The sequence below is a fragment of the Haemaphysalis longicornis genome, unplaced genomic scaffold, assembly GCF_048455015.1.
Source record: "Haemaphysalis longicornis isolate Haplotype H1 unplaced genomic scaffold, Haemaphysalis longicornis Haplotype H1 scaffold_8, whole genome shotgun sequence".
NCBI classification, from domain to species: Eukaryota; Metazoa; Arthropoda; class Arachnida; order Ixodida; family Ixodidae; genus Haemaphysalis; species Haemaphysalis longicornis.
This window is the reverse complement of record NW_027526445.1, coordinates 162,138,808-162,166,151: the sequence shown is the minus strand read 5'-3', so window position 1 is coordinate 162,166,151 and position 27,344 is coordinate 162,138,808. Positions and strand designations below refer to the sequence as shown.

The window sequence follows — 27,344 nt, the reverse complement described above, 5'->3', positions numbered from 1 at the left end:
AATCCCCCGCTTTTTGTGTGTTCGCGTGTTGTGCTGCACTCATTACACTGGCTACCGTATTTGTGTGCTGTCTCCTCATCACTCAGCCAGCACGCTCCCTCCCCTAAGCAGCTGCGCCCCTAACGCGTGAGAAATGACCTGGCTCGTTGAGTGAGCCCCGCGCGGGAGTGTGCCGACGACCCCTTTGGTGGCCCTGGGCCAATTTTAGGGACGGGACGGGCCCCCACGTAAGAAAACAAAGTCAATAATGAAAGCGCGAAAAGCAAGGAACGGAAGGTGCGAAGGCGAGCTGACAGGGCAAAGAGTTGGCCAACAACTCTTGCCGGCGGCGTCAAAGGGAAATATTTATGCGGCCAACGCGGTGAGTCAGCCCCGGCGGAATCGCGCGGCGTTTCGCGCGCGCGAGACACGGCGAAAAGAGAGTCGCGCGCGGATGTTCGCATCTGCCGCCAGCATGTGTAGGCAGTTAGCGTAACGTTGCGTCTGGGTGCGCCCTCTTCAAAATGCGTATCGGCTTTCGTGGCCTCTGCCACGAAGCGTGGGTCGCACGAAAGTCGGGTAGACGGGTTCGATGTCTCCGGCGTATAAAATGCGTCTTTGAGGGGGTGGGTCGCGTTTGGCGCTGACTCGCTGTTGCGTCACAAGCGTAGGTATTCTTTTCGGTTCATCCGTTCCATTCGTAACTTAAAAGGGCCATGAAGCCAAATGCAACTTTGTTTAATTTGAAAGAACTGGGCATCAGTACCTCATTCAGCTCCATTCCAGCCACTGAGGACGTTTTTTTAACCGGAAAAGAAAAAATGAAAGGAGTAAATCTTTCAAATTTCAAATTTCAATCTTTCAAAACCTTTCAAATTTCGCGCTACAGTGACGCGGTATGGGCAGGAGTGACGTCATATGGTCCAGCACTAAAGACAGTCATCAGTGTGTTAACTGCATCTTAGCATTTAAGTGAATGGATCAAACGGAACTAGAGGCCTTCTACAATCGTCCAGTCACGTGTCTTTGCGGTGGTTCGGCGTCCGCCAATCGCTCAAGCAGGATTCTGTGACGTCATAGGAAAGTTGCCAGAAAGTGGCGGGGGAGTCGCCACTGCTTCGCATATTTTCTTTGATATCTCCATTATTTTTTCGAATTTCGCGATAAAATTGATATCGTTGTTATCGGGATGAAGCAGTCTTTCTACTGAACCAAACTTGCATTTTGTCTTCGTGGCCCCTTTAAGTTATGGTAATTACATTTATACTCACGATGTTGTGGATTCGATTCCCGGCCGCGGCGGCCGCTTTTCTGCTAGAGGCGAAAAGCAAAAACGCCCGTGTGTACGAGATTTCGGCGCACGTTAAAGATCCCCAGGTGGTCAAAATGAATCCGGAGCCCTCCACTACGGCGCGTCTCATCGCCTGCGTTGCGTCGGCGTGTTAAACCCCACAATCAATCAATCAATCAATCAATCAATCAATCAAATTACATTTATACTGTTGGCAAGCCTTTCTGAAACGTGTAAATGATGTTTGAGTGGTTAACACCGGACCTGGAAGCGTCTCTCATCACGGCCCAGCTTCGCGAAGACGCATGCACACGTAACACATCTAAGAACAGTTTCTAACCGAGCACGGGCGCCGCGGCCTATCGCGGCTCCGATAAGGCGCCGGCTTATCGCAAATTGCTGCTTTTACGGCATTTCGCGTGCGAAAAGCTTCTTGAATCTGGGGCCCAGGTTCAGGTCTATTCTTCCACTCTCTAATTCTACCTTCTACCGATATAAAACTTTCAGAGCAGCGTAGAAGTTAAGATAATAAGGGGAAAATATAGTGGGAATCGGTAGCAGGGTTTGCATTTAGTTTTGTATTCCAGCCGCTGAACTTTACTCTCGTAATTCCGTACGCGGTTTCGATTCCCGGTCGCGGCTGCCGCTTTTCTGATCGAGCCGGAAAGCGAGAACGCCCGTGTGTTGTGGAGATTTCGGCGCACGTTAAAGATCCCCTGCAGTTGGTCAAAATTAATCCGGAGCCCTCCACTACGGCACGCCTCATCGCCTGCATAGCGTCAACGCGTTAAACCTCGTAATAGATCAATTACTCTCGTAATTTTAGCTTAGTGATAAGGCTATTTGAATGCTGAATGTTGAAAATTAAGAAAAGAAAAACGCGAACTCGCATCGAACAATAAAGAAATAAACAAAGAAACCCGCCTTTGCAGCTTCTTCAAAGGCTCCTCTAAGCCAGGCCTTTGGTTATTATTTTGTTCATTCAACCTTTCGTTCATTCAACCCATTTAAACTGATATTTAACGATTATTCCGTGTGCCTGGGTTGTACTGACGGACGGATCCGTACATGTATACGTCTGTCTAGCAGTGATATTTCATGCCGCGCCGTAAACTTTCCTTTTCTGGACACGATAACTAGTTTTTTCTCCCCGGCAGGATATATGAAAAATTCGTCGCACCATTCTCGGTATTTGTTTATGGCTATTTTTCGATGCCTTTCTGGGCGGCCTACCTAGCAGTAGCAGATTTAGAACAGCGTGTTCGAAAAATAACAACTTGACACGCGATAAACTATAAAAAAAAATTACTCACTAAAATGCACGTTTCGAATCGGCAAAATATGGGGAGTACACTTAACAACAGTGACGAGGAAAATTTTACGAGCTGAAGACGCCAAAAACGTTTGATCTTTTAGTCGTATTCGTCTGCTTAAAAACTACAGATTCGAAGTTTTGACAGATTCGAGCTAACAAGCTAGCTGGTACAGTTACTCGAAACAAGAGACAAGCGGCAAATATTTGAAACAGTTCAAGCATGCACATTGTTGAAGTGGCAGTGCAAGTCCAGCATAAAGCAAGAATCGATTGATTGATTGATTGATTGATTGATTGATTGATTGATTGATTGATTGATTGATTGATTGATTGATTGATTGATACATTGCGAGGTTTAACGCTCCGAAGCTACTCCTGCACTAGGAGCACGTCGTAGTGAAGGTTCCCAGATTAATTTCGACCACCTGGGAATCTAACATGCGGCGAAATCTCGACACACCGGCGCTTTCGCTTTTCGCCTTCATCAGAAAATCAGCCAATGCAAAGAGGCCAAAGGGTATCGACGCTAGACGCGTCCTCAAGTCAAGCTGCAGGTACACGAAAATACCTGCTTGTATATGCAGCTTGAAATTAGATGCCTGTTCTAAGGAATAAAAAATGACGTTATCTCTTGGGACGCCAATAACCAAGAAACAAAGCAGCCCAACCGGATAAATCTCGGAGGAAACAAAGGAGGAAACACGCGACTCTGTCCTGCGAGAATGACACGAGCGCTCGGCACGAAAATTTCCTGCGAGCAAGGATTTTCCGTCGGCCTAAATCGACAACGAAAATTTCCCGAGAAGTGGGAAACGATTTGCGTGAAGCCTTACTTCTCTGCGCTTTCGCAAGAAGGAATGTGCGGTTTTAATCGCCGGCGTGTACGAACTCAGAACCCAGTATATCAGTTCCTGAGCGTGTGAACGATGCTCAGGCGAGCACAAAGTAAAGGCCATGGTAAAGGCTCTACAATGTTCTCTCTCTCTCTCTCTCTCTCTCTCTCTCTCTCTCTCTCTCTCTCTCTCTCTCTCTCTCTCTCTCTCTCTCTCTCTCTCTCTCTCTCTCTATCTATCTCTCTCTCTCTCAACTGCGCGAAAATGCTGTGGCCTTGGTGTATCGCGTGATGGTTGTTGTGGCCGTGCTTCTCCTTGTGCTACGCAAAGGCCGTTAAAAGAACGCGTAAAAACACTCCACGCGACCTTGCGCAATTGCGCAACGCCCTGGCAGTCGTGTGGTGCCACTTAGTATTTGTGGAGGCTCTGTTGCACCCTGGTGTTGAAAGCAACTTTTTTTGGCAGCTGTAAATCTCGCCCTGTCGCCACTTTTACCCGCTGGACCCATTCGCTTCCTCGGGGAAGTACCTTTTTGTTTTATGTTGAGCTTTCAGTCTGTTGAGTGCGGCCCTGCCGGACTTTCAGAGCGTAATCCTAAAAGAAAATCAGTGCGTAAATTGGCGGGAAAAACAAAAGCACCTGTTAAACATTCGCAGCATTAATGGTAATTATGCCTAGACAAATACTCAGTGTCCATTGAAAGTATAGCCCAGGTTTTTCAAACATTAAAATATATCATCCACTAACGACGAACCCATGTAGCCCCCCGAGAGTGCACTTTTACTCGGATTAATTACATATTTGTTTGATTTTATCTGGCGTTAAGAAACGGGCTTCGTTTCCGTACGTGGAACTCCGATTCGCTTCACATACAGTGCTCTATCATAGTTCAATTGGTGCGGGTATCGACCGATGCAAGCAAACAAACTTCGATCATGTAACTCGATCGCTTTAATCTCGCAGCCGCTAGCGCAGCTGGTTTAGCGCACGCTTTAAGAGCTGTTGTAAGCGCGAGTTGACATGCACGGGCAGATGTTTGGGTGCGAAGCGAAGCAGGACGTAGAGGTGCTACGCGGTCCACCGCATCCACCTGTTGTATAAACCAACAGGGCATATTTCGGAACGATCCGCTGTGTCAACAGTACCCCATGAAAAATTATGTATGAGGGCCGCGGGAAATTATACAGGAGAGTGAATTCTGTATGTTTTTTTAATCAGACCTATATAAAGCCATACTGGTCCGGTATACAGGAGGTTACCGGACCCATTCAACTCTAATAAGAAGTTATATAGGACCGTCACAACTTCTGTATAGCGGTAAAGGAACTGCCGAGTGTGGTGCTGGTCAGGTTTATACAGGTCGTGTGTGGTATACGCCTCGAGCGCGGCCTGTAGGGGCTAAGGTCCCTGAAAGAACTAAGGTAGCGCCAACTGCTCCCTCCTTCTCCGCTGCCCTCCTCTTTTTTCTCTCCCCTCACCCGCGGCGCCGCCGTCCCTTTAACTCCGCGGCGGGGCCGCCATATTTGTTGGCCACTTGAGAGCAGACGCCCTCGCTACGCTTCAGGGCGCTCGCTGCAGTTTGCTCTTGTTTTTGCGCCGAAATAGCTCTTTGGTAGCATTTATAGGATTTCTAGAGACCCGTTTTACCAACACGCACTGAGTGATAGTGTTTTGTTTTATATTTCTGTCTACAAGGAGATATTTGCGGGGCGGATGCCGCTGGCGCATACGCACAGCGCGGTTTTTGTTTACGTGTGCGGCATTCTGTAACACCTCAGGATAGCTCGTGAATGCGAAAGGATCGAGCGTGGACATTTCAAACTGCTCTGTTACGGTAGTTCCGTTCTTGCATTCGCGTGACTGTGGTCGTGCAATCACTGCACAGATGTCTTGCGCACGGTTCGCGGCAGTATACAGTGCGCTTCATTCGCAAATGCCGTAGTTCGAGCGCTGCGCTGGCGTCCTTGCACTCGCCTTTCTTGCGATAATTGTGTATCCTCAGCGGCGTTCACTCTGCGCCCGCTTTTACTAACGACCTACAGCCTACCTTAATTACGCGCAGTTTAGAGTGCTTTGCCGTTTTTGTAGAAATGTTTCCTTCACCTTCATGTCGTTATAGGCTGCTGTGAGTAGACTAAAAACATACACATGCTGTTGTGCGTGTGTGCACGTACAGCGACGTGAAAAGCCCCTGCTTCCCCGACTTCGCAGCCGGATACACTAAACTACACTCGCGGCCGTACGTTCATGTGCGAACCTAGTGAAAAACGCAGACTTGTAATTCTGGGAATACGCGCCAGAGAAGACTGCGATCAATCGATCGGGTAAACTGAAATTACAGATTTGTGGCCTCTTATTTCTCATACGAACCAGAGATCGAGTCCCTCTAGGTACAAATTATGTAACTATTTACTGCAGTTAATTAATCATGCAATACGTTTTTTCACCGGGCGCGGTCGTTTACAGCCGTTATTAATGGAGGCGCCTGGACAGAATTGTTTTGTGCTGGGATATATTCTGGCAGATTTGTACATTGCACTAACACAGGGATACACCCGAAAGAAATTCGAAAGAGGACCAATTATCAAGAGAAAACAATAAATCACAAAAATGAATTGGTGCCAGCAAATAGATATTTTATTGGAACAAACGTCCGTAATGACGTCGTGCAGGTGGCTTGTGCTGCTGACGTGGCTTCCCGTGAGAAAAAATGTTGGGAGTGGCATTTGGGTTTAGTTTTTTTAACGCCAAGCTTCTCCAATATCCGTTGCTCAAATTGATCCGTGAAATAATCCTATTGAGAAGGGAAAAAAAAATGTCGCCACCGAGTTTGAGATGCGCCACAAACACTCCGCAAATATAGGCAATAATGCATTGCAGAAGGGAGTTAGTGACTGTTCTACCGTAGCATGGTCAAATTCGTGTTCGCGCATCTGCTCAGTGCCGCGTCCGCTCAACTCGCTACACTAAACCCGTTTAGCAAGCGCTTTGCTGGACAAAAATGCGTCTGCTGAAAATGATATAGTCGCCCAGTGTGTTTTGGTTCAAATCGCAATGACTGGATACGCTGCGCCATTGACTACTAAGATGAAGTAAGCGCGCACACTGCAAATGTACGGCATCACGTGTAATGCAAACGTAAGTCGTAATTAACGTTCCTCTGTGCATACACGGAAGAAAGGGCGTACAGCCGTTACGGTGCGAATATGCATTTGAAGTGCTCATTCAAACGTGCGCGAATTTAATAAAGCGATAACAGAAATTGCGCATCAAACGTACGTCAACGGCGCGGTCAGTATATTAGCTGACCTTAAATTGTTTTACCTAGCCGCAATTTTTTTTTTCTCGCAACAGCCTCAATTTGCGCCGCACCGACCAAGCCCATATTACGCAGCAAATCACTCCGATGTCATAACAACGGGATTATAATACCACCCGGGTAGCTAACACAAAAAACATGACTTCACGCCAAAAAGAGCGTACACGCACTCGGAACGCACACGATACATGGTCAGACGCAAGCTGCCGTCGGCCAAAACAAGCATGAATTCAGGTGAACAATTCTCGCGTCACGAAAACCTTACGACAACTGACTGAACATGCTACGCCGCTAATATTGATGCTGCAAGTTAAGCGCGCACATGACAAATACACGGCCTCTTATCCAAACCAAAGCTTACGACGGGACGAACTCGGCGCTGCGCGCAATGCCTACTCAGAACAAAGCGTGGACGACGGTCGCGAAGGGAATACGCATTTCTTCGTAAGTGACCGCTCAAGCTCGCGCAGAATTTAACAGAGCAAGAACAAGCATTCAGAAACTTACCTCGCAAAAGAGTGATGGTAGCGTCGGCCTCAAGTATGCCCGTTCAAATCTATGCAACCAAACTTTTCTCCTTTCTGCGTCGCGTTTCCCGAACGGAATAACGAAGTCTTGTGCCCTGCCTGACGATATTCGCGCTGCCTAAGGCACAACACATCGACACCGAGAAGCAACCTAAAACGACACCGGTGCGACATTTTTTCGAAACGAGCAGCTAATTCTTACTTTGCTATTAGCTGGCGCCTACGATAAAGCCGGTACTGAAGCACGGTGGCGACGGTGGCTCGGAAGCCAGCAATGGCGTCGCAGCGGCGGTGTTGCGCAATGTCCCAGCCGGCGAGGCATCGGCGAGGCGACCCGGCGGCGGAGCAAAAAAAACAAAACCACGTGACTTTTCCCTTGGCCAATGGCGCGCGGCGTTCGCCGGCGAAAAAGAAAATGGCAAAAAACGAAGTAAGAGAGGAGCGCGGGCGAGGGCGAAAGGCGGCGAGATCTAAAGATGGCGCTACCTTAGTAATTTTAGGGACCTTAGTAGGGGCGCCACTGAAATCCCCCTAGCGGCCCGTTTCGAAAGCAGGCGCGGGAGTCCCCGGCCCGCTCCCCACTGTCGCCGTTGCTTTTGGGGCTCGTTCAAGACAGCGATTTACCGTTTGTCCGCGTTCGAAATAGCGAATAACGTGGAGCAGGCACTCTGTTTGCAAGCCTGGTGTGTTCACGAGAGTATAAACGTTTATGACGCGATCTTAGAAAGATCTATATGAGCGCCGGGCGTGTGTCACAGGCCGGCGCCCCGAAGCCAGCATTTGCATGCAGCTGATTGCAATTCCGCTGCCCTGAAATTTAGTTGTCTCCGTAAGCAGTGTTTCCTCCGATGGTCATGTTGCGGCCATACACACTATGATGTATATCGACTTTGTGCACTACAAAATCCAGCGGAGCACTTATACCTGACAGCAGGCAAGTTACGCCTGTCAATATCACATATCAGATATTGGTCAGTACCCTGAACAAGCCAATGCGGCATAAATTTCGCAAACATTGTACCAAAGAATTACGATGGATAATGCAAAATTACACTCCGGAGTCAGCACACGACGACAAATTTCATGCTGGGTCGTATTGTCCCGAGGTGAGCGCTCGCTGAGATTCATCTGTTACATTTACCCTCCACGAGAAGCGCGAAGATGGGCTTATAGAGTAATCCGCGTCCGCGAACAAACTCTTCTTCGAAACATCGTCGTATGACACAGGGAGACTGCAGAATCTAGCATAAACCGAAATCAGAGACCCTTATCAGATACGACACTCTTCCAACGAGCCCGTGTGTTCGAGATTTCGGCGCACGTTAAGGATCTCCAGGTGGTCAAAATTAATCCGGAGCCCTCCACTGCGGCGTGCCTCATCGTCTCCTTTGCGTCGGCGCGTTAAACCCTGCAATCAATCAATCAACTCTTTCAACGACACCTCGTAGTTATTGTGAACTGCTTACCCTGTATTCTTCAAAAAATGCGTCCGCCGAATGATCAGCCGTTCGTTGAAGGCGAAAAACAAACGAAAAGTGAACACGCAGCTTGTGTGTGTGATTAATAAAACGTTTATTTGTTGATTTCGCTCCGCATTTGTAAACAACGACAGTTGAGCGTCCTCCTCCTCACCCCCCCCCCCCCCCTCCCCATGTCTAGCGAAATATCAGTGCCTTTCGCATCTAGTTGGTCTGGTGAATACTACCTTGCTCAAACAAACGTCTTTAGCATTTCAGAAGCTGCACTCGGTTTTTTTTTTTTATTCCCGTACGACTATTCTATTTATTCCTGACTTGCAGACCATTCATTTTTCCCGTTGTTTCATTAACATATACCTTGGTTCTTACCATAAGGCATGAGTGGGCACATATCTGACAATGCACAGCCTTTGAGTGTACTTAACATTTTCGCGTGGCTTATATTCCCATAAAAGGTACAAGTTTTTGTACGCTATTGGGTTATCACATCCCCGAAACATATTTTTCTACGACGTACATATTCGAAGCAAAGCCGCATTTGTTGTCTGCGCTGCAAAACGAACCAACCTCTTACATGCCAATATCAGGTCTAAACGAGGTGACAATAAATAGAATTCACTTGTGCTGATGTGTTCGAAGGTGACAGCGGTGATATGCTGCTGCCGTCGCCGACGCCCGCAAGAGCGGCCAAGAAGCGCAGAACCGCCTCCAGCTCTTGTTGGCGTTCGAGCGCTCTACCAAGACGCCGCTGTTTTTTTTACGCGCCCTAATCGTGCAGTTAGCTTACAGACGTCACCTTAACAAGTTGTTTAGTGCGCGGAAAGGCAAAGAGAAGCGAAAGAGAACCAAAACACTGCATGACCACCTATCAGCCACGCAGCGCTAATCCCGCAAACGCCGCGGAGAAGCGGCGGCAGGCGGCGCAGCGATCGCGAATCTCGAGGCGTATACAAGCCTCCGTTGGGTTATGGCACATACCGAAGGCACATCGACAACGGTCAAGTCCTTGTCTCTTCGGCTTCCCGACGGTGCTTCGGTAAAGTGCTGTCTGGATGAGTTTTCTTGCGTCGCTCAAAGCAATTGCCGAAAACTATACTAACTCACCTAAAGAATCAGGATCACAAGTGTCCCGTTCCTACTTTTTTCCCGTCGCAAAGACTTCGCACAACCGCTCGTCACTTCAGCCTGGCACCAGATACGACATTAGCACGACAATAGCTGAGCAACTTTGAGTGACGTTTGTCGTCGGGGCGCAGCGCCGGAGCCCCGACTTGACTGAGCGAACTCCTCGTCTTGTCAAGTGCTGTCGCGGCGCGCCCACTGACGAGGCAGGTAGAGGCGTCGTCGGGCGAAGAGCAGCCGCTCGTGCGTGCGTGCGTGTGTGTGTAAACTCGAGTGACCTCGCCCGTGCATAAGTAAGCTTGGCTTCGTTACAACTGCGGCGTCTGCGGAGCCCGCGATTATTTATTCACGCGGTCTCGTGGCGTGGCGCGGTTGATATGGGTGTGTATATACTCTCCTCCGCTAATGATGTGCGCAGCCTCGGCGATTGTCTTGCGGTGAAGCCTCGAGCGCAGGGGCAGCGACCGAGAGCCATCTACTGCTGCCGAGTGCGGTTGTAATTCGACTTTTCCTTTTGCTCTTTTAGGCGCGTGTACAAACTGCTTAGAGACGATAAACGCGAACATTTTAATCTGGAGCCCCCCACTACGACGCGCCTCATCGCCGGTTTAGCGTCGGCGCGTTAAACCCCACGCACAATCAGATAAACACGAAAATTTTGCTGCTTGTCTGTCACTCGATTCAGCCCCTCGGCTAAAGTGTAAGAAGGCTTGAACAGGACTGTTACAACGTACTAAATTTCCTGGTGACATTGCTTGTACATGTCCACATTATTCAGTCCCAAAGGAAACCTCAGACATATTTGAGGCAATATTTCGGTACAGAACCGAGAGTACGGGCGTTCTTTCAATTAAGAATACATGTTGCATTAGCTTTTACGGCTGCAAACGAAATACGAAACGCGTTAAAAGGTGCCGAAGAGAAGCTGGATAGAATCAGACTTACGCAGAAGATTTCAGCTCGTGCTATTTCAAGCAGAAAAAAAAAAAAAAAAAAAAAAGACGCGCGCTGACCTACATACGAAGGCGGGAAAATTGAATTGAACAAACCTCTACATAAAGGGAACAGTGAGAGGAGAGGGGGAAGGAGAGGGAGTAACGCGGCAGGGGTGACAGAAGGCTATGGACATTTGCTGTAAAGCAAGCAAGTGCGGGACCAGTTTTAGATGCGAAGCATCTCATGCTCGGGGCTGTGTCCCTCCCTCCCTCGTTGTCGTTGTTGCTGTCCGCCGTCCGCACTCCACTGCGCATGCGCGTCTCTTCAGCCCCGTCAGCGCAGTTCACTATAAAAAGTAATAGGCGGCGCCCGGTTTCGATCCGACGACTCTCTGGCCGCAGCGGGAGGTACGTGGCGCTCTTCCCACTGCGCTAAGAACCTTGACGGGAGCATGTGCTACGAACGCGCCTTATGTCCTTGACTCATTCAAACTACGTCAAGAAGCTACTGATACAACGAAGGCACGCGAAGCTGAACGTCAACGGAAACGACGCACTGAAAACTAATGGGAACTTCAGTCGACCCCATGGCTGCTTCGCATACTACTCAGGGTTCCCCTACGGGAAGATGGTGTAATTTTTTTTTTGTCTCGTTCATGCGCTCTGTTCTGTATACCAATTGGAGCAAATGGGCTTGGTTTTTCCTCTTCGTCTCTCCATTAATGGAACCTGATATGTGGCACTCAACCGATGGAGTACAGCGAATGCGTACTCCCGGTGATCACTTTGTGGGCAAGAACCTGTTTTCTATACTAGGCACAGCGAAAAAAAAAAAAAAAATCTACTTAGCTCAGCGCAACGATCCACATGAAATAAAGAATGGTGGGAGTAACGCTTAGTGACAGTAATAGAGCGTGTTTGATTGGGGAGCAAACTCCGATGGAAGATGTCGTAGCTCGAATTAAGAGAAAATTGAGTTTTGTTAGATCGAGCGTGTAATGCGAAGAACTGATTACACGTCTACCATTCGATTAACATGATGAATGCTGCGAGGGGGACTACAAGTAGGAAGAGACCGGATAACTGGATGGAGGAAGGTGATAAGAAAATTCGGTGGCAGAGTGTGGTTTCTGATTACGCAGCTTGGGACAGGAGGGGTTGGGACTGTCTTGTTGATAAACATGATGGTGATTATGGTTGTGGTCATGACAATGTGTGGTTGCAATTAACGCCTTCCTTTTGGCAAGACGAAGTGCATCGTACCGGGGGAAGAGGTAATGTCAGGCCCTGCTGGTTAGGCGTATTTGGAAAAAAAAAAAAAAAAAAACACCGACATGATCAATAGCTGAAATTTAATAGGTCGCGTTGTCTAGTCCATGTTGACCTCAGTTCCGGTACTAAATTGTAAACCTAAATTTGAAAATGCTCTGTTTTGACGAAAAGTTAGCTTCCAGGCAATATTGTCATGTGTGAATAAACGGCAGTATTTTGCTTGTGCCGCGCGACGATTTGCAGCGATGGCGTCCTGGCTTGCTTCGGGCTGCCTTTCAGCCGCCAAAAAAAGCATCCCAGCGCGTACGGCCAATATTTTTTAGGCGCATGTTTTCTAACGGACAGCAGCGCCTAGGTTCGCGCGTTGTTCGTTTACGTAACCGGTTTCCCTCAGCACCGCGTTTTCTTTGTTGCGTGAGGAAGTGGAGCATGGATGCATGTATAGTAAACATCGCCGTATGATGTTTTATTCAAAGTCGCTTTATTTAAGTCGCTTTATTCAAAATCTGATTTATTCGAAGTGTTCGATGTTCATTGAGAACAATACCCGATTGTAACAAAGTATCTCTTACAACGAAACCACCCTGTCCTAAGGGCTTCGTCGTTATATTCATGTCACAAACACCGCGAACACTTTCCATGGAAATTTGTTCTGATTGTGTTGCGTCGATGTGATTTCACTAAGCAAAAACAAATACCATGCTACCAATAACTAACACTTAAGAGTTCCTGAGCCGTGGCCGTGACACTAAAATGAGTCGTGAAAGTTCATTCGCCCTTCTAAATAAATTGGAGCTCTTAGGCAGCCGAGATGAAAGTCCCTGTCATAACCCCACCCGTAATCGAGTGGGTAATTGCGGTAAACGTCCCCATTAGTAGTATACGATCACGGGAATGACTCGGTTAAAAGGCAGGCTCCATTATAAATAACACACGCACACACACAGCTCGTCGGAGTGGGTACTTGTGCAAGGTCACCATCGTCTTTCTCTCGTTAAGTGAATTCCCGCCGTGCTCATCGGAGCAAAGCCCTTGTTTTGGCTCCCTCCGCGGGGTCAGAGAGAAGGAAAGGGCGTGTTTGTGTTCGGATGGAGGGAGAGGAGGAGGAAGAGGGGAAGTTTCGGAACAGGGTTCGGGTCGCGGCTCTCTCGCGAAGAGAGCCAGAGCCATAGCTGCACTCTTCCGCGCGCCGAACTTATTGCCCTGCGCGCGATAAAAATAGAGAGGAGGGGGGCTTTGAGGCGATAGTCGGCCGCTTTCGCATCCTGCCGGAGGAGAGAAGGCGGCAGACCTCCCGTCGGCGACGGCGTTGCCTAGGCGAAACGCCGGCGCAGTTTATGTGCGCTAGCGCGGAGCTCTAGCGCGCGCTGCGAGCGTGGTGGGAGCAGTTTCCGCCGTCGGTGCAACAGATCGGTGGAGTGCGTGTGTGCGTGCGCGGAAGGGTCAGGGCTCCGAGCTGACCGACCATGGGTCTACTGCGTGTGCGTGCCTATATATGAGGGGCGTTGCCGGGTCCCGGACTCCACAGTTCGCCACCATCTGCCGCGGAGTCCACCCATCGGCCGGTTCCCTTGGATGCGGGCGCTTGTCGTTCACCGATCAACCGGTCCACTTTTGAACTTCGTGTTGTAGTTCCGAGGACTGGGGTGAGAGGAGGGTGGATCCTTCTTTGAGAAGCTTCTGCTCGAGTTCGCATACTTTGGATATCGACGCGAAAGTTGTTTGATCCCTGTTTCGAAACTTGCGCGCTTGGGCGTCAACCTGTTGCTTCCGCACGTGTAGAGGCAGTTCAAACGATGGACCCTTTCGAATAATTTACCAACGCATCACGTTTTAATAAGCCGGTAGGTTGATTGCACGAGTTTCGCTTTTCTGATATTGTTGATACTACTAGGCTTGGGTGCGGGTCGGTTTTTGCGGGCGTCAGCTCCGGCTAACGCCCCGGGGTCGGAACCCTTCAACGACCGCGGACTTCGACGACGGGCGTTGTCAAGTGCAGGCATCTGTCCATCGCAGATGGTCTCGTTGTCGGCGCCCTGCTAGTTTTGTTGTAGCTGTTTGTCGTAGTAGTTTGTTCACGCGACTGTGAGCATCCGTTTCGAAGCAGTCGGGTTTCCGCAACCATCAAAGTAGATCAGACACGGTTTAGGGGGTAGTTAGGAGTGTAAGCAGGAAATTGATGTGGGCTCAGTACTTGGGAGTTTCAACGACTGCGTCACATCTCTTTTGCATGTCGTAGGGCACCTGTTGCATCTGTGGAATTTTTCTGACCGGCGTCCGATATTTCAGTTGGTTGAAATAGCGGTCGACAGCCGATAACATTTGCTCTGGGCGTTCGTTTGAATAGGCGATTGTCATCTTTGAGCTTGGGGTTGTTCAGCAGTTCGCTTTCGCTTAGTAGACGCATAATCTGTGGTTTCGGCGATAACCGTTACACTAGAGCGCCAAGTTTTGCGTCGATTGCGTGCACACTTCGTATTCGATATTCGTTTTTCGTATAATGGCTCGTGATTGATTGACATTTGTGTGCAAAATCGAAGACCCACATTCGGTGCATCTGCAGCCCCGGAGGGTTTTTTCCTATACCTTCACGACTTGTGTTGTCGCGATAGCAACACCCGTTGTTTGGATTTCCTCTTTGGAGCTCCAGGATGACTTTAACAGACTTGTGGCGCAAGTGTACGACGAAAAAGGTAAGCCTTGCAACCGCGTGCGCTCTTTCTATTGCACCGGTCATTTCCGCTGGCTTTTTCCCGCCGTCGCTGCGTTGTGTGCATTGCTTAGACAGGGTGAAAATGCGTGACTAAGAAGTATACTTATCTTTTGTTCCAAGTTGCCGTTAGGTGTGTACAGAACACTGCACGCCTAATTCGAAGGCACCGGAGTGCATATTCTATTCATTATTTTGGCCTGAACGTTTCGAATTTATGCTTATTTTCGAAAAGAAAAGAAATGAGGACAACTACCTGTCCTTGCCTTGCTTGGCGCATCTTGATTTCCGGCCTCCGTTTCGCCTCTCTGTATAAAGTAAATTTTAGTTAAAACGAAATAATCGCTTTATTCGAAGTGGTTAGTGGTCTTCACTGCAGTGCACAAAGAGCGGGTAATCTTTGTATTAGCGAATCATTGCTTACAAAGAAGTCAGTTCGTATCCCGAGGACTTCGTTAAATTAATGAGGGTTTACTGTGCGGAAAGTCCCGAACAAATGAAAAGCGAACACGCAAATATGAATCGGAACACGCGAAACCGAAGAGTACGGTTCGCGGAGATCCCATAGACGTGGTGGGGGTGTGTTTGGACCGCCACATTTCCATTACTTTATCACTTATGGAGCCATGCGACAATTTCACTCGCGTACGAAGAAATTGCGCTGTTTGTGCGTTGTGGTTCATATTTCGCTTTCGCATATCATTTGCCAATGACTGCACTTGCGTGTTTGTGCGTGCGTGCGTGTGTGTGTATATATGTGTCGTGAAAGATGAAGCAGATGGGGCGTACGCTCCCCTCCAATTTTCCCCCTTTCCAGTGTACTTTCTTTATTGCGTCAGCGCCGAGATGTTCGTTTCTTCTCACTCGCTATGCCCTTTGCGTCGTCACTCCCCCATCGGTATTGAGCCCGTCCAAACAAATGGACACGGCGGCACAGAACTGATGGAAGCGAGTTCGCTCCAAGGCATGTGACTCGGCAGAACCCCGTCTGTCCCGCGTCTCGTTAGCAGTCCCGTTTGTCTTCTTTCCCTGTCCGCGTATTTGGCGACTGCCTTCTGCGGCTCGCCACGTTTGTTTACATCGGGGCCGCATTACTCAAGTGCGGCCGCTGCTCCCCCGGGTAGCTAATTATCGATCGTCTGCTGAGTTAGGTCGGGCATGCGTTCGCCCTTTCCTTTTTTGCCCCTCCATTCTTTATGTAGGCATATCATCGGCGGACACGACCACATTTTGCTTGAAATTACGCTAGGTACTCTCGTAATCCTGAAAGCTTCAAAACTGTGGCCAGACTTGCGACAAGTATATGAGCCCGGTCGTGCTAAAGGTCTACGCACGTTTTCGGATCCCACATTGATTTTGGTTACTGCACCGTGAAGTGGCGTTAGTTTTTGTCTTCGCCTACGCGACGACCTTAAGGGGACTGTGTATTGAACACTTTCGATAAGCTCTTCCTCTCTTTCCTCCGCGTCTGAAAGCGTTGTGAAAGCCATTGTTATCGCCAGCACGGAGCGGCACTGCGTGATTTGCTCGTCGCAGCAGATCCGCCTTGTGTTTCTGCTTTGCTTTTGTCGCGATTTTTTTTTTTCAAGTGGCTACCGAATGCGCTTATTGCTGCAACTGCAAGGAAGCCGATCAACAGTTGCTACACCGCTCTAATGACGTCATTCGAGCGCTGGAAGAAGGCCAATACCGAGAAAGAGAGAAAAATCGTTTGAGCAAGTTTCTAAGTTATATGATGGACACAGAGCAGCAATTTTTCGCTGCGGTAGTTCGTGACACCTATTTTAAGTACAGAATGTGCTTATTGACTACGTTCTTAAAGCACTTAACATTTAGAGAAAAAAAGTTCAAAAAAGTGTTTCAGGGTCTATTTAAAGCAAAAAATAAAACGAAATAAATGAGTGGAAAAATATGTATACGTTAGTTTTTCTTTAACCTCGGCTTGCTGGCTCCAGTAAAAGAAAAAAAAACTTTCACGGCACTGCACACTAAGATAGAAATTTGTAATTAAGGTTCAAATAAATGGTCAGGGCGGCGTAGCTTTACCTGGGTTATCCGTCAGAAGGGGAGCAAGAATTAGCCCTATGCGCCCCGCGTGACAGGTGAACGTGACAGAACGTGAGTATAGCAGGAGCGCGTGGAGGAGAGCTGTGACTGGGGAAACTGTGGCGTGACGTACGTGCAGTATGCATGTCGAATTGGCGATAAAATAGGAACGGAAGCGAAGAAACAGAAGCGAACACGATGTACAGTAAAGAAATCTGTTAATCGCCAGGATTTCGCCTTCAAAGCATGCGTGAGGCGGAATTTTTTCGCTTTTTGGCAGCCGCTCCCCTCCTCTTAACTTCGGCACACCCTCTACCTATATGGTCACCTGTTCGTCCCCGTCGCTTCGTATTCTGACATCAGACGAGGTATATTGCCACTGGAAGAATGTCTTCCGAGCAATACGTTTGTGTTTAGAAGTGAAGCCGGCCGTAAGGAGATCGGTGTATAGCTTGGTCTTTGGAAGCTTGCTTTCTCACAGTGCGTGTTGCACAGTGAAGCCTACTCGCATTCCCGCAGAACGCTTCCCTGGTGGCATGGCGCCATTTGGGCGGGAGTTTGTGGCCAACCAATAACCCACAAACAGCTCCTCCGATCATTCATTTTCGCAGGGTGGAATGACACCAAATTTCTTTTTTGTTTTGCAGCGCCGTAGTTACGAGGGGTTATTGTGTTCGCGGACGTACCGCTGTGTGAGCGTGCCGGGGGAAAATCGTACCGGTACTCAAGGGACACAATGGCTCGCCCAGATATCGATAAGTTTTAAATCGGTCGCCATGGGTTGGTGGGACAGGTGTCGCCGTGCTTGAACTACTGCGGCCTGTTCATGTGATATTGTACGTATTTTTTTCTCGCTTCCTTCAGAACAGCAGCGGCGACCAAGAATCGAACTCGAGATCTCGTATCAGTACTCACCGGACTATCACGGTAGGGAAAGACTGGACCCTGCTTCGCGCGCTTTTTATAGGTCGATCGATTTCTTGCTGTTGTCGTTATTCGTTTTTTATTGAGAATAAATTTGTTCGTTCAGGCTTGATGCCTCGATACCATAGGTATAATAGCGCTAGTTGTTTCTTTGTGTGTTCGGGAGAGGCGATGGCGTATCAGTCTTTCTCACGGCAAGACGGCAGTAACTTCCAGTTGAGCTACCATATTGTGCGTCCACCCCTCCCTGAAACACGTGCGCAGATTATACTCGCAAGACCTCGTAGTCGTTGGCAGTATTCCAAGGGGATGTTGTCGCGTTTATTGAAATCTTACCCCGCGATAAACTCGCGACGCTCGACGCCGAACGCGTATTTATGTTCTACCCGGCGTTTTTAGCGACGCTGCTCCTACGCTTCGGTAGGTGTGCTGTGCGTAGAAAATTAGAGCAATAAAAAAATGGAAGCGATCTAACGTACATTAAGTGGGGAGAAGGTGTTGCATGTGTGGGTGTAATGCTCAAATAACATCATCCTCTAAGCGGAACTTTTTGTAACAAGGCTTGCACGGAAGACGATATGTCGCAAGTGCCACAAGCGGCGTCAACTGCGGCTGCGCTGTTCCCGCCAAAAGTACTACCGATGCGCTGGTCCCGCTCAGCCGTCGCATGATCTGAGCGCCCCACAGCGCTTTTCTTTTCATGTTTACAACTCCGCTGTGAAATAGCCACTGACCAAAAAGCCGTGAATCTCGACCCCATGCATGCTTTGAAAGTAGGTTTGCAAAATCCGCTTCCAGGAAACAGGAATGGAAGAGTAGTCGCTAATATTTGGTTCTCATCATAAGTTCTGTGTACTTACGAGCGAATCGAGCCATGGCCTATCTGTCACCCGACTGCCCTTAAAGTTAACGCTGCCAACTTATTCTGGCTGGCTCGTGAGCTGAGTTGGTGGGGAGGGCACAGCACACTGACGTACAGTGGGTAGCAGACACTTCTTTGATTGCGAACGTACGACCTCGGAACGCAAGCGTGTTGTTTATTTTCTTGCTGTTTCATGTAAAATCTGGGACGCAATGCTACGGAAAAGCCGCTGGGCGGGAAATATTTTTATTTGAAAAATATTTGCGTGGTGAAAGTAGGTTTGTGCATCTTATTCGTGTGTTTTTCCGGGCGGGGGGGGGGGCAATGGACGGGCATGTTAAATTAATTTAAAAAATGTTTTTTTTTTTTGGTTTGAGGGGAGGGGGGGTAGCTATACGCAAATAAGCAAAAAACAGTTGTATTGCCGCAGTAAACCAACAAAAAATCTAAGCCAACTTGTACAACGGTGCACGCCTGCACGCTCACGTGCGCACGGTATTTATGTGTTATTTTTTTATGTTCATTAACAGCGCAACCAAGAGCTTAAACAGCTCTGCTTTTAAAAGATGCAAAAAAAAGAAGAAGAAAACGGGTGGCATTTTTTTAGATTTAGAATATCGGTGGATTCGTTTGCATTGTCATCGTTCCCAAGATCTGATTAATTATAGTGTCGTTTTATTACATGACCGAAAACATGATCTAGCTCATTCTGAAAGGGGTGGGCAACATGTTTTTGGAGTTTGTGTTGTGGCTGATTGCGTTGTTTTTACCGTGTGCCACCTCGCACAGAGCAAAAATTAGACGCATCGTTCAAAGCTCGGGTGCCCTCTTAAGCACGCCGATTGCGCGTTTGGAAAGCCAGATGCAGCTACGACCGCTGGGCCGCTGTAGCGTTGCATTACGTACGTACCGGATTTTTCGCAGCAACCGCTGTGTTACGAATATGCCTGCGCCTCATTGTCTTCCAGCTGATGCCATAACTGCCTGCAAAGCGTGCTTCACTGCAGGAATTCGCGTCATGATACGAAGCCAACATCACGAAGAACGGTGAACACAAAAAGAAATAGGTTTTGTAAAAGCATTATAGCGCAAACCCTACATGGCCACACACTACAGCACAAACACTACACGTAACTTGTGCCGTGTTTAGTTTAAGTGGGATGTTGTCTCTAAGTATATTTAGCACGGAACCCACAAGCTCACCTTTATTAAACATTTCGACCTCTCTCCCACTCCTCGATGATGACAATTCTGCTTTTTGAATGCTTCAATTAAAGTTCGCTGAATGTATAGCTGTATTGCCTTTCCGATGTTGCGGCACTGCGATCCTTTTCGAAAAAGAACGCACGCTGTGTGGCCGATTCAAGCGGTGGACACACATGCGTCTGAGCAATCCTCTTTCCGACGTGGCGCGGAAAAATATCGAGCAGGTCGGAAGGGTCGCACGCGGTACGCGCTTGGAGCGACCAATCCGGGGGTCTTCTGGCACCCAAACCGGTACCAGAAGCGGCAGACGCGTCCCATTTCGCACGTGTGTTTCGCCCTGGGCCCTGCTGACCGCTGGTTGCCTCCTCCCCCTCTCCGCGTGCAGTTGGGCGAGCGTGGAGCTGGCCTGAAGAACCGCAGCGGGCGCATCCAGGACTTCGAGCAGCTGCGCAAGGAGTGCCTGGCCGATGGGAACCTGTTCGAGGACCCCGAGTTCCCCTGCAAGGGAAGCTCCGTCTGGGGCACCAAGGACGCCAAGTTCCCCGTCACCTGGCTGCGGCCGCCGGTCGGTGTCTCTCTCTTCTTAATAGAAAGGCATGCCAGAGCAAGAGACTGGCCCCGGTACGGCACCCGGCAGGTGACCGGCTCGACTGCGCATGCGCGGTGCGCCGGGTGCCGTACCGGGACCATTTCTCGGCTCTGCTATGACTGTCTACTGTCTGGAGCATTGTCGAAGGGTTTGGTGCTTGCACGTGCGTCTGCACCTTCGTGTTTATACCTCCGCCTTGTTCGAGAGAGATGCACACATTCCACCCGCCGCGGTGGCTCAGTGGCTAAGGCGTTGCGCTGCTGAGCACGAGGTCGCGGGTTCGATTCCCGGCCGCGGCGGCCGCTTTTCTGATGGAGGCGAAAAGCAAAAACGCCCGTGTGTGCGAGATTTCGGCGCACGTTAAAGATACCCAGGTGGTCAAAATTAATCCGGAGCCCTCCACTACGGCGCGCCTCATCGCCTGCGTTGCGTCGGCGCGTTAAACCCCTACAATCAATCAATCAATCAATCAATCGATGCACACATTCTGTTTGCCGTGGGGGAGCGTGTTACAGTGTCAATAACTACTAAATGGACTAATAGACAAAACCCTTCCTGGGTGCATTTAGGATGCATATTGCTCAGCATTGTTGATTGCAAAGGCCCCTGGCTATTTTTTTTTTGTATTTTTCTCCTCTCTCCTCACTCTGTTTCCGCAGTGGACGATCCGATTCTGGCTATCGCTAAAGGAATAAGAATCAGTGGAATATACATTCGATTAGGAGAGAAACACGTAGCCGTAAGTCGTGGAAGCTGAAATGGCCAACAGGTGACCCGAAGCTGAGAGAATGGGCAGAAATATCACAATTAATGGGCAGTCATTGGTATATGAATATAGGTAATGATTAATTGATGCCATTGTTTTAAGTATGTTTAAATTATTAAGTATGTGCATTATAACGAGTAACTGCAGTGAGACAAAGTAGGTGTGTGAGTGTGTTAACTACCACAGCTACACTGACGAGCTACTTTTTACCTACGCTTACTGTGCGGCCCGCTTCCTATAGATAACTAGAAAGAATCGTGAACTCTGTGAGAATCTGTGGTCGGTAATTCCCTTACTTGCTTGCTGCATATTTCACCAAAAGGTCGTGTTTATCAAAGCTCAGTGACTATATTTCGGTCATTGCGTTGCGGTTTTATATTTTGGTCTCCATGAAAGTCCAGGCAGCAGCAAATGAAAAGCACGCTGATGAGCCGAAAATGGGACCTTGCTTGTTAACAGCAGAGCAGAGGAGTGGTTGTTGTAGTGACGTGTATTCTACCACTTTGTCTACTGTGGTCGTCAAACTTTATAATTCGCTAGTTTTTTTAGAGTGAAGCTGTCTATGACTAGGATCCAGGAGGTCGAGCGCCTTGAGCAACAGACCGAGCGAGGACAAACGTACGGAAAAAAATTCATGAAAAGGTCCTAAGGCTTCCATATTTTGATATAAGATGGCTTTTATTGACCCTGGGAGGATCTCTCTGCAGCAATGCATTTGAGTGTAGAGGTGGAGCCTGCTTTAAGGGGCCCTGCGTAAGCTTGGCTTTTGTAAGCCGGCTTTCCCACATTGCACGTTGCGCAGTGAAGCATGGACATGTGCGAAGGGAGTATGGTTACAGCCCCACTTTATACTGCTCTCCACCGCCGATGCCTCTTTCCCTATACTCGGTTACCAACTCAAGAACGGCACCACCTCATGTAGTGTATTACTCCGCCAAAGCGCCGGACCCGTGACGTCAGTGCGCGCGCGTTTTGAAAGGGGTTTGCTATGAATGCGTGATATCGTCTCCCTTGTCTCGCGCAGTTTGTTTGTCGTCACTGGAGTCGATTATAAGCATATTAAGCCCAAAAAATCACGGGAACGGCTCACGCCATGTTCAAAATATTCCCTGTAACGCCCTACTTGCGCCTCGCGGAGAAACATCCGGCTACGGTAATAAGGCACAGCGGCAACTTCCGGTGCCGTTCTTAAGTTGTCACCGAGTATAGTTGTGTACACTCCTCGCCGCGTGCGGAGCCCCTTAACATTGCGCAATGCCGCGCGCTCATGGGCGGCCACCTGCGCGGCGCACTTTATCTACCCACCAATCGTGTGTGTCCTTAGTCTGCGACACAGAGATTGCACCACTGTCCTTACAATTCAACATAGTAAGTCCCCAACCTAGCGAAACCCTAACATAGCAAATTCCACAGGAGCTTCGCTGGACTTCCCTATTCACAGGGTGGGGTTCTGATTTTTTTCATTGAGTCAAAGTTATATAAAACTGTGAATGCAGTAAATCCTACATTCAATTTTTTTTCTTTGCCTTTGATTTTTTGAATAAAATCTACATTTTAGTGTTTTCTGGTGTTATGTTAGCTATGGTAGCCGACCGTTTTTTCGGACTCCAAAAATTCGGACTTGCTGGATATTTCGGACTTTCCCGGGTAACCGCCAGTTGTCCCATAGGAGTAATGAATCGCGGATTTTTCCGTCTGTTCTTTTATTGTGATTATTTTTCGTTCCCCTCCACGTCTAAAAAATCAGTTGGCTGCTGTATTAGCATTTTTCGTCTCTGAATTTTCTTGTATGTAGTTTCTTTTTAATTTTGCCTTAGTAGTTTGTTTTTTGAGGCATAATTAGAATTGGTTTCTGTGTGTGCCAATGCAGTAACCACTAAATTCCTGTGCCAGGGTTGCATTTTACAGCTAGCTATGTCCTGAAGCATGTTAAGCAGTGCTTGCATATTTTCTTTGCAATAATAACTTGCCTATAGCAAAAAAGTCAGGCATCCAGAGGATTCTGTGTTTTTAAGCTGGTAGCTGGTCATATGTCTTGAGAAACAATGAAGTCTCCAGGCAAATGTGTGATGCCATGGGTGATACATTGGGACCAACATTTGCAGCTAGAACTAGCAAGTCTTTCACAAAGGTGGGAAAGTCGAGTAAATGGGATCGTACAGGCCTAAATGAAGCACCAATTTCATACGCCGACCATAAAAAATTATTGCGACTTGCGATAGAAAGCGATTTCTTTTTCTAAAAATAAACATAGACGCATTTTCCAGAAGTGAGAGTAGTTAAAAGATTATAAAAATATTTGATGGACAACCCGAGATCTTTATTTTGCAAGAATACATGCCTAGTAGCGTAAGACAATTGACTGCAGCATACCGTGTGATTGTCTTCGTAAGATTAAAATGCTGGGAAACATTCTATGTAGATTATCGTAGAATGCATTTAGGAGCATCATTATTTACATGTAGAAGGTTCTTTCGTGAATTTAAGACAAGGGTGTATTTGTGACATGTCAAATTGGGAGCGTGAACATCACTCTGTCATCTTTCTTCGTGATCTTGATGCAACAGTAGCTTGCTTGCAGTGCTTACATTGTAAAAGTTGCAGTGTTTGGCACTCCTTGTTATGAGGAGTGAAGGCACAAGTTTCAATGCTCTTCTTTCTTCTTCTTTCCCATGCTTTGTGCAGGATATTTGCCACAACCCGAAGCTGTTCGTCGAAGGAGCATCGCGGTTCGATGTTGTTCAGGGGAGTGTCGGTGCGTGCTATCTTCTTTAGTTTTTGTTAAATTTGTGCATGGCTCAGTACAGTAAAAGCTCGTTAATTCGAACTCGGTTAATTCAAACTTCCGGTTAATTCAAACTTGCGCCCTGGTCCCGGCGCAGCCCCGTACATTTCAGTGGGAGAAAACTCCTGATAGTTCGAACGCATCGGTATCCAGAACGGTTAATTTGAACTGGGATCCCCTGGTTTCCATCACTCCTTGCAGAAGAAGTCGGCCCAGAGGGATTACAATGTGTTTCAAATCTAAACCAAACCAAATTTACCAGACATTCAAAGCAACGAAACAGAAAAACAACAGCGTGGCACACGCTAGGCAACAACAGCTTATCTCGGCTCTACAGAGGGCGCCGCGCCACCGGCGCCAGTGCTCCAGCACATGCCATTATTATTTACAAAACATTATTTACGAAATCACCTGCCACAAGCGGGTAGCAGCGCCTAATTCTTGATAGCAAGTCCAGAGATGGCTTCTTTGTGTTCTGCCTGTGCAGTGTGGCGTGATTTCCGCTCATTCTATACGCCCACCCGCTAATTCGAACTCCGCTTAATTTGGACAATTTTATGGTCCCCTTCGAGGTCGAATTAACGAGCTTTTACTGTAGTAGCTTTGCGTGTTTCCAAAGGTATAGCCGAAGCACAAAGGCCAACTGAAGGCCCTTACAGGTACAGTAAAGTGTGGTAGCAAATTGGCACCTCTTGGTAGACCTAGTATCCGTATGGATACACCACCTGTGGCAGCAGCAGTCGCTTGTCGAAAAGGGATAAGCAAAGAAAACATGCACGAGAGAGCATCAGAGGGATTTAAAGGCAAGTATTTAAGGGGGGACGTGGCTTTCAAAATCAACTTTTTTATTTCTTTGTGGATTTTGATGAAAATTGGCACAGCAACTGGAAATGCTTCCGTGATAACACCATAAAAATTTCAAACTAATATTTTGAAAACTTTTTTATGTATTAAATTTTCTTTCTGTTCCGCTTGTACCGAGCTTGAGCGGCTTATAAAACACGATAGAAAACTTGTTCGAAGTGCTTTGCATTCCCAAATGAATGGACGAGGTCGTGACAGTTTTAGAATTTTTTTTTTACAACACAATGTTTTTTGGTTTTCATTTTTTTAGAGGTTAATGTGCAATAGGCATGTTGACTGTGAACGATTATTCGAATAAAAAAATCACAAAAAACAAATCTGGAAAACCAAGAGTGTCACGACCTGAACTGTTTATCAAGGAATGTAATGCAAGAAACGATATCAAAATAGACCCAGCGGTCACAAAAAAATCCCTGGTACAAGCGACGGAGGTGGCAAAAAAAACTGTTTTGAGAAAACGGCTTCCGAAGTTGCAACATAGGTTTCACTTATCAAAAGTCGTCATGGTTGTAGCCTTTCATGTCCTTTTGAACATGGGGCTTCTGGAATGCCTTGCCTTGAAATTGGAGTGCCTTTTACAGCCTTTTTCTTTCCAGAAAACATCATTTTCAGCTCCTCCGTGAAGAGTACATACCCCACTTTGCAGACCAAACGAAGGGGGAGATGGGTTTCAATGGGCTTTCAATGCAAAGTAGGTTAGCTGGTTGGCTGTATCGCACTGAACAGCCTCCTTTTGCAGTGTTGTCACCATGGCAACAAGTTGAGCATTTTTTTTACTTAAATTTGAACATTTTTGGCTTTTTTTATGTTTTATCATCTTGCCTGGCACAGCAACTTAGTACTCATACGTGCAGAGGTGTTCATTGCCAAAAGTTTGCATACCACAAGGATGAAAATGAGCTACTTTGAAGCTTGGTAGAGTATTCTGCATAACTCCCAACTTCAATGCAAGAGCATATTTTTTTAATACTTTTGACATTCAAGGCATCCAATATTTCTAGCAGCAAAGCCAGTATGCCCTAAGCAATGGTATCAATAATTTCTCTAAAAAATCACTGTTAAATGCTGCGACAGTAACGTACATTTTTAATGCAGAGAACATATTTTTATTCCTATATTACTAACTCAAACCTGTTTGCATGAAAATTACAAGTGGACGGGAAACGTTGCGCAATACGGGCGATATGGCTCGCGCGCATCGCAGCGCACGCTTACCGCGACATATCGAACTTTAATTATACCTGATATGGCTGGTCAGGTCGCTTTTAAGATTAAATCTAACGTCGAAGGCATTAATTACAACTACTGGCGTTCAATCGTAACCGGTTGCCCAGTCATGTGCTGCTCCAATGCGCGTCGGCTATGCCGTGCGCGCCAGCGCGTTTGACGCGTCGACCGTTTCTTTTTCAAGGCTAGCGAGTCCACAGTCAAAACACAGCAATAACTAAGCGTGTAAACATCGCAAACCCGACTAAAAGTTCACTTCACGAACCGCTATCGCAAGCGCGCACACCGCGTCACCCTCCGGGGTCTGGCGACGGTAGAGTCACGCGCACCACGAAGCGTTCGATGACCTCCTCCTTTCGAGCCACACAACTTCCCGTAATCTGGCTCGTTATCTCTGGCATTCCCATCGCGATAACGTGCGTGTTGAATACCACAGATTGAACAGAAACTCGGCCGAGCGAAGCGGCGAAAATGAACTCAATGCGCTCGCTACGCAGCTCAGGCGGCCGCCATCTTGCGTTGCGCCCGTGACATCCAATCAGAAGGGTCGTTGTTCTGAGCCCCGACCGGAGGACCAACAGCGCTTCAGCATCTATTTCTAGCTTCGTTTGTGCGTCGTTTCTTTTCTGCCGTTTGTGCGTTTGTGAATGAACGAAGATAAAAGAGACGAGCGGAACCGGAAAGACGATCGCTCGGCCGATCTAACCATATCAAAATGGCCGCGCCCGGTGGCACCGTTGCGGAGATAGAGCGCTCCGAAATTTGCCGTTTTTTCGGCCTTTTGCGCTGATAGTTTGTCACCGCGCCTGACAAAAGTATTTTTTTATGCCACTTTGCGACGCTTTTCAGCGTAAAAACTTTGCAGACGCATAGAATAGGAAACATAGAAGCCGAATATGCGGGTTTCAAAAAAACGATGTTTTGGTCATTTTTCCGAAGTTGAAAGCCGCGTCCCCCCTTAAACTCTGCCCCACTTGCTTTATCCCTAGAGAAGGCAAGCAGGGCAGAGGGCGGTAGAAAGTTAGATGGGCAGATGAGATCAAGAAGTTTGCGGGGATAAATTGGTCGCAGATAGCATAGGACCGGGGTAATAGGAGATTAATGGGAGAGGCCCTTGCCCTATAGTGGGAGTAGATAGGCTGGTGATGATGATGATTTAAACTTTAAGCGCAGGTCTCAAGGCATATCATTACGAACTTGCCGTCGAGAATGTTGATGCTTGCTAAATGTGACTATGTGAGTATAGAAGGGCCCTTACAATACAGTCTCTTCTTGCTTTCTGATTCATGGTCAT

General features: G+C 47.8%; 1 protein-coding gene and 1 long non-coding RNA gene across 2 annotated transcripts in view; one reads left to right on the top strand and one right to left on the bottom strand.

Moving 5' to 3' along the window:
- The window catches only part of LOC144149307 (calpain-A-like), a 114,522-nt gene that overhangs the window by 46,096 nt on the left and 41,082 nt on the right, over positions 1-27,344 (top strand). Inside the window, exons 2-3 of the mRNA XM_077680876.1 lie at positions 20,205-20,384; positions 23,860-23,929. Of these exons, the coding sequence (XP_077537002.1) occupies positions 20,205-20,384; positions 23,860-23,929 (250 nt within the window). The remainder of the gene's footprint in view (positions 1-20,204; positions 20,385-23,859; positions 23,930-27,344) is intronic.
- LOC144149419 (uncharacterized) lies at positions 6,030-7,282 on the bottom strand. The gene is made up of 2 exons (XR_013318304.1): positions 7,245-7,282; positions 6,030-6,212 (listed from the first exon to the last, which is right to left on the bottom strand). It is a non-coding gene; the product is annotated as an uncharacterized LOC144149419 (long non-coding RNA).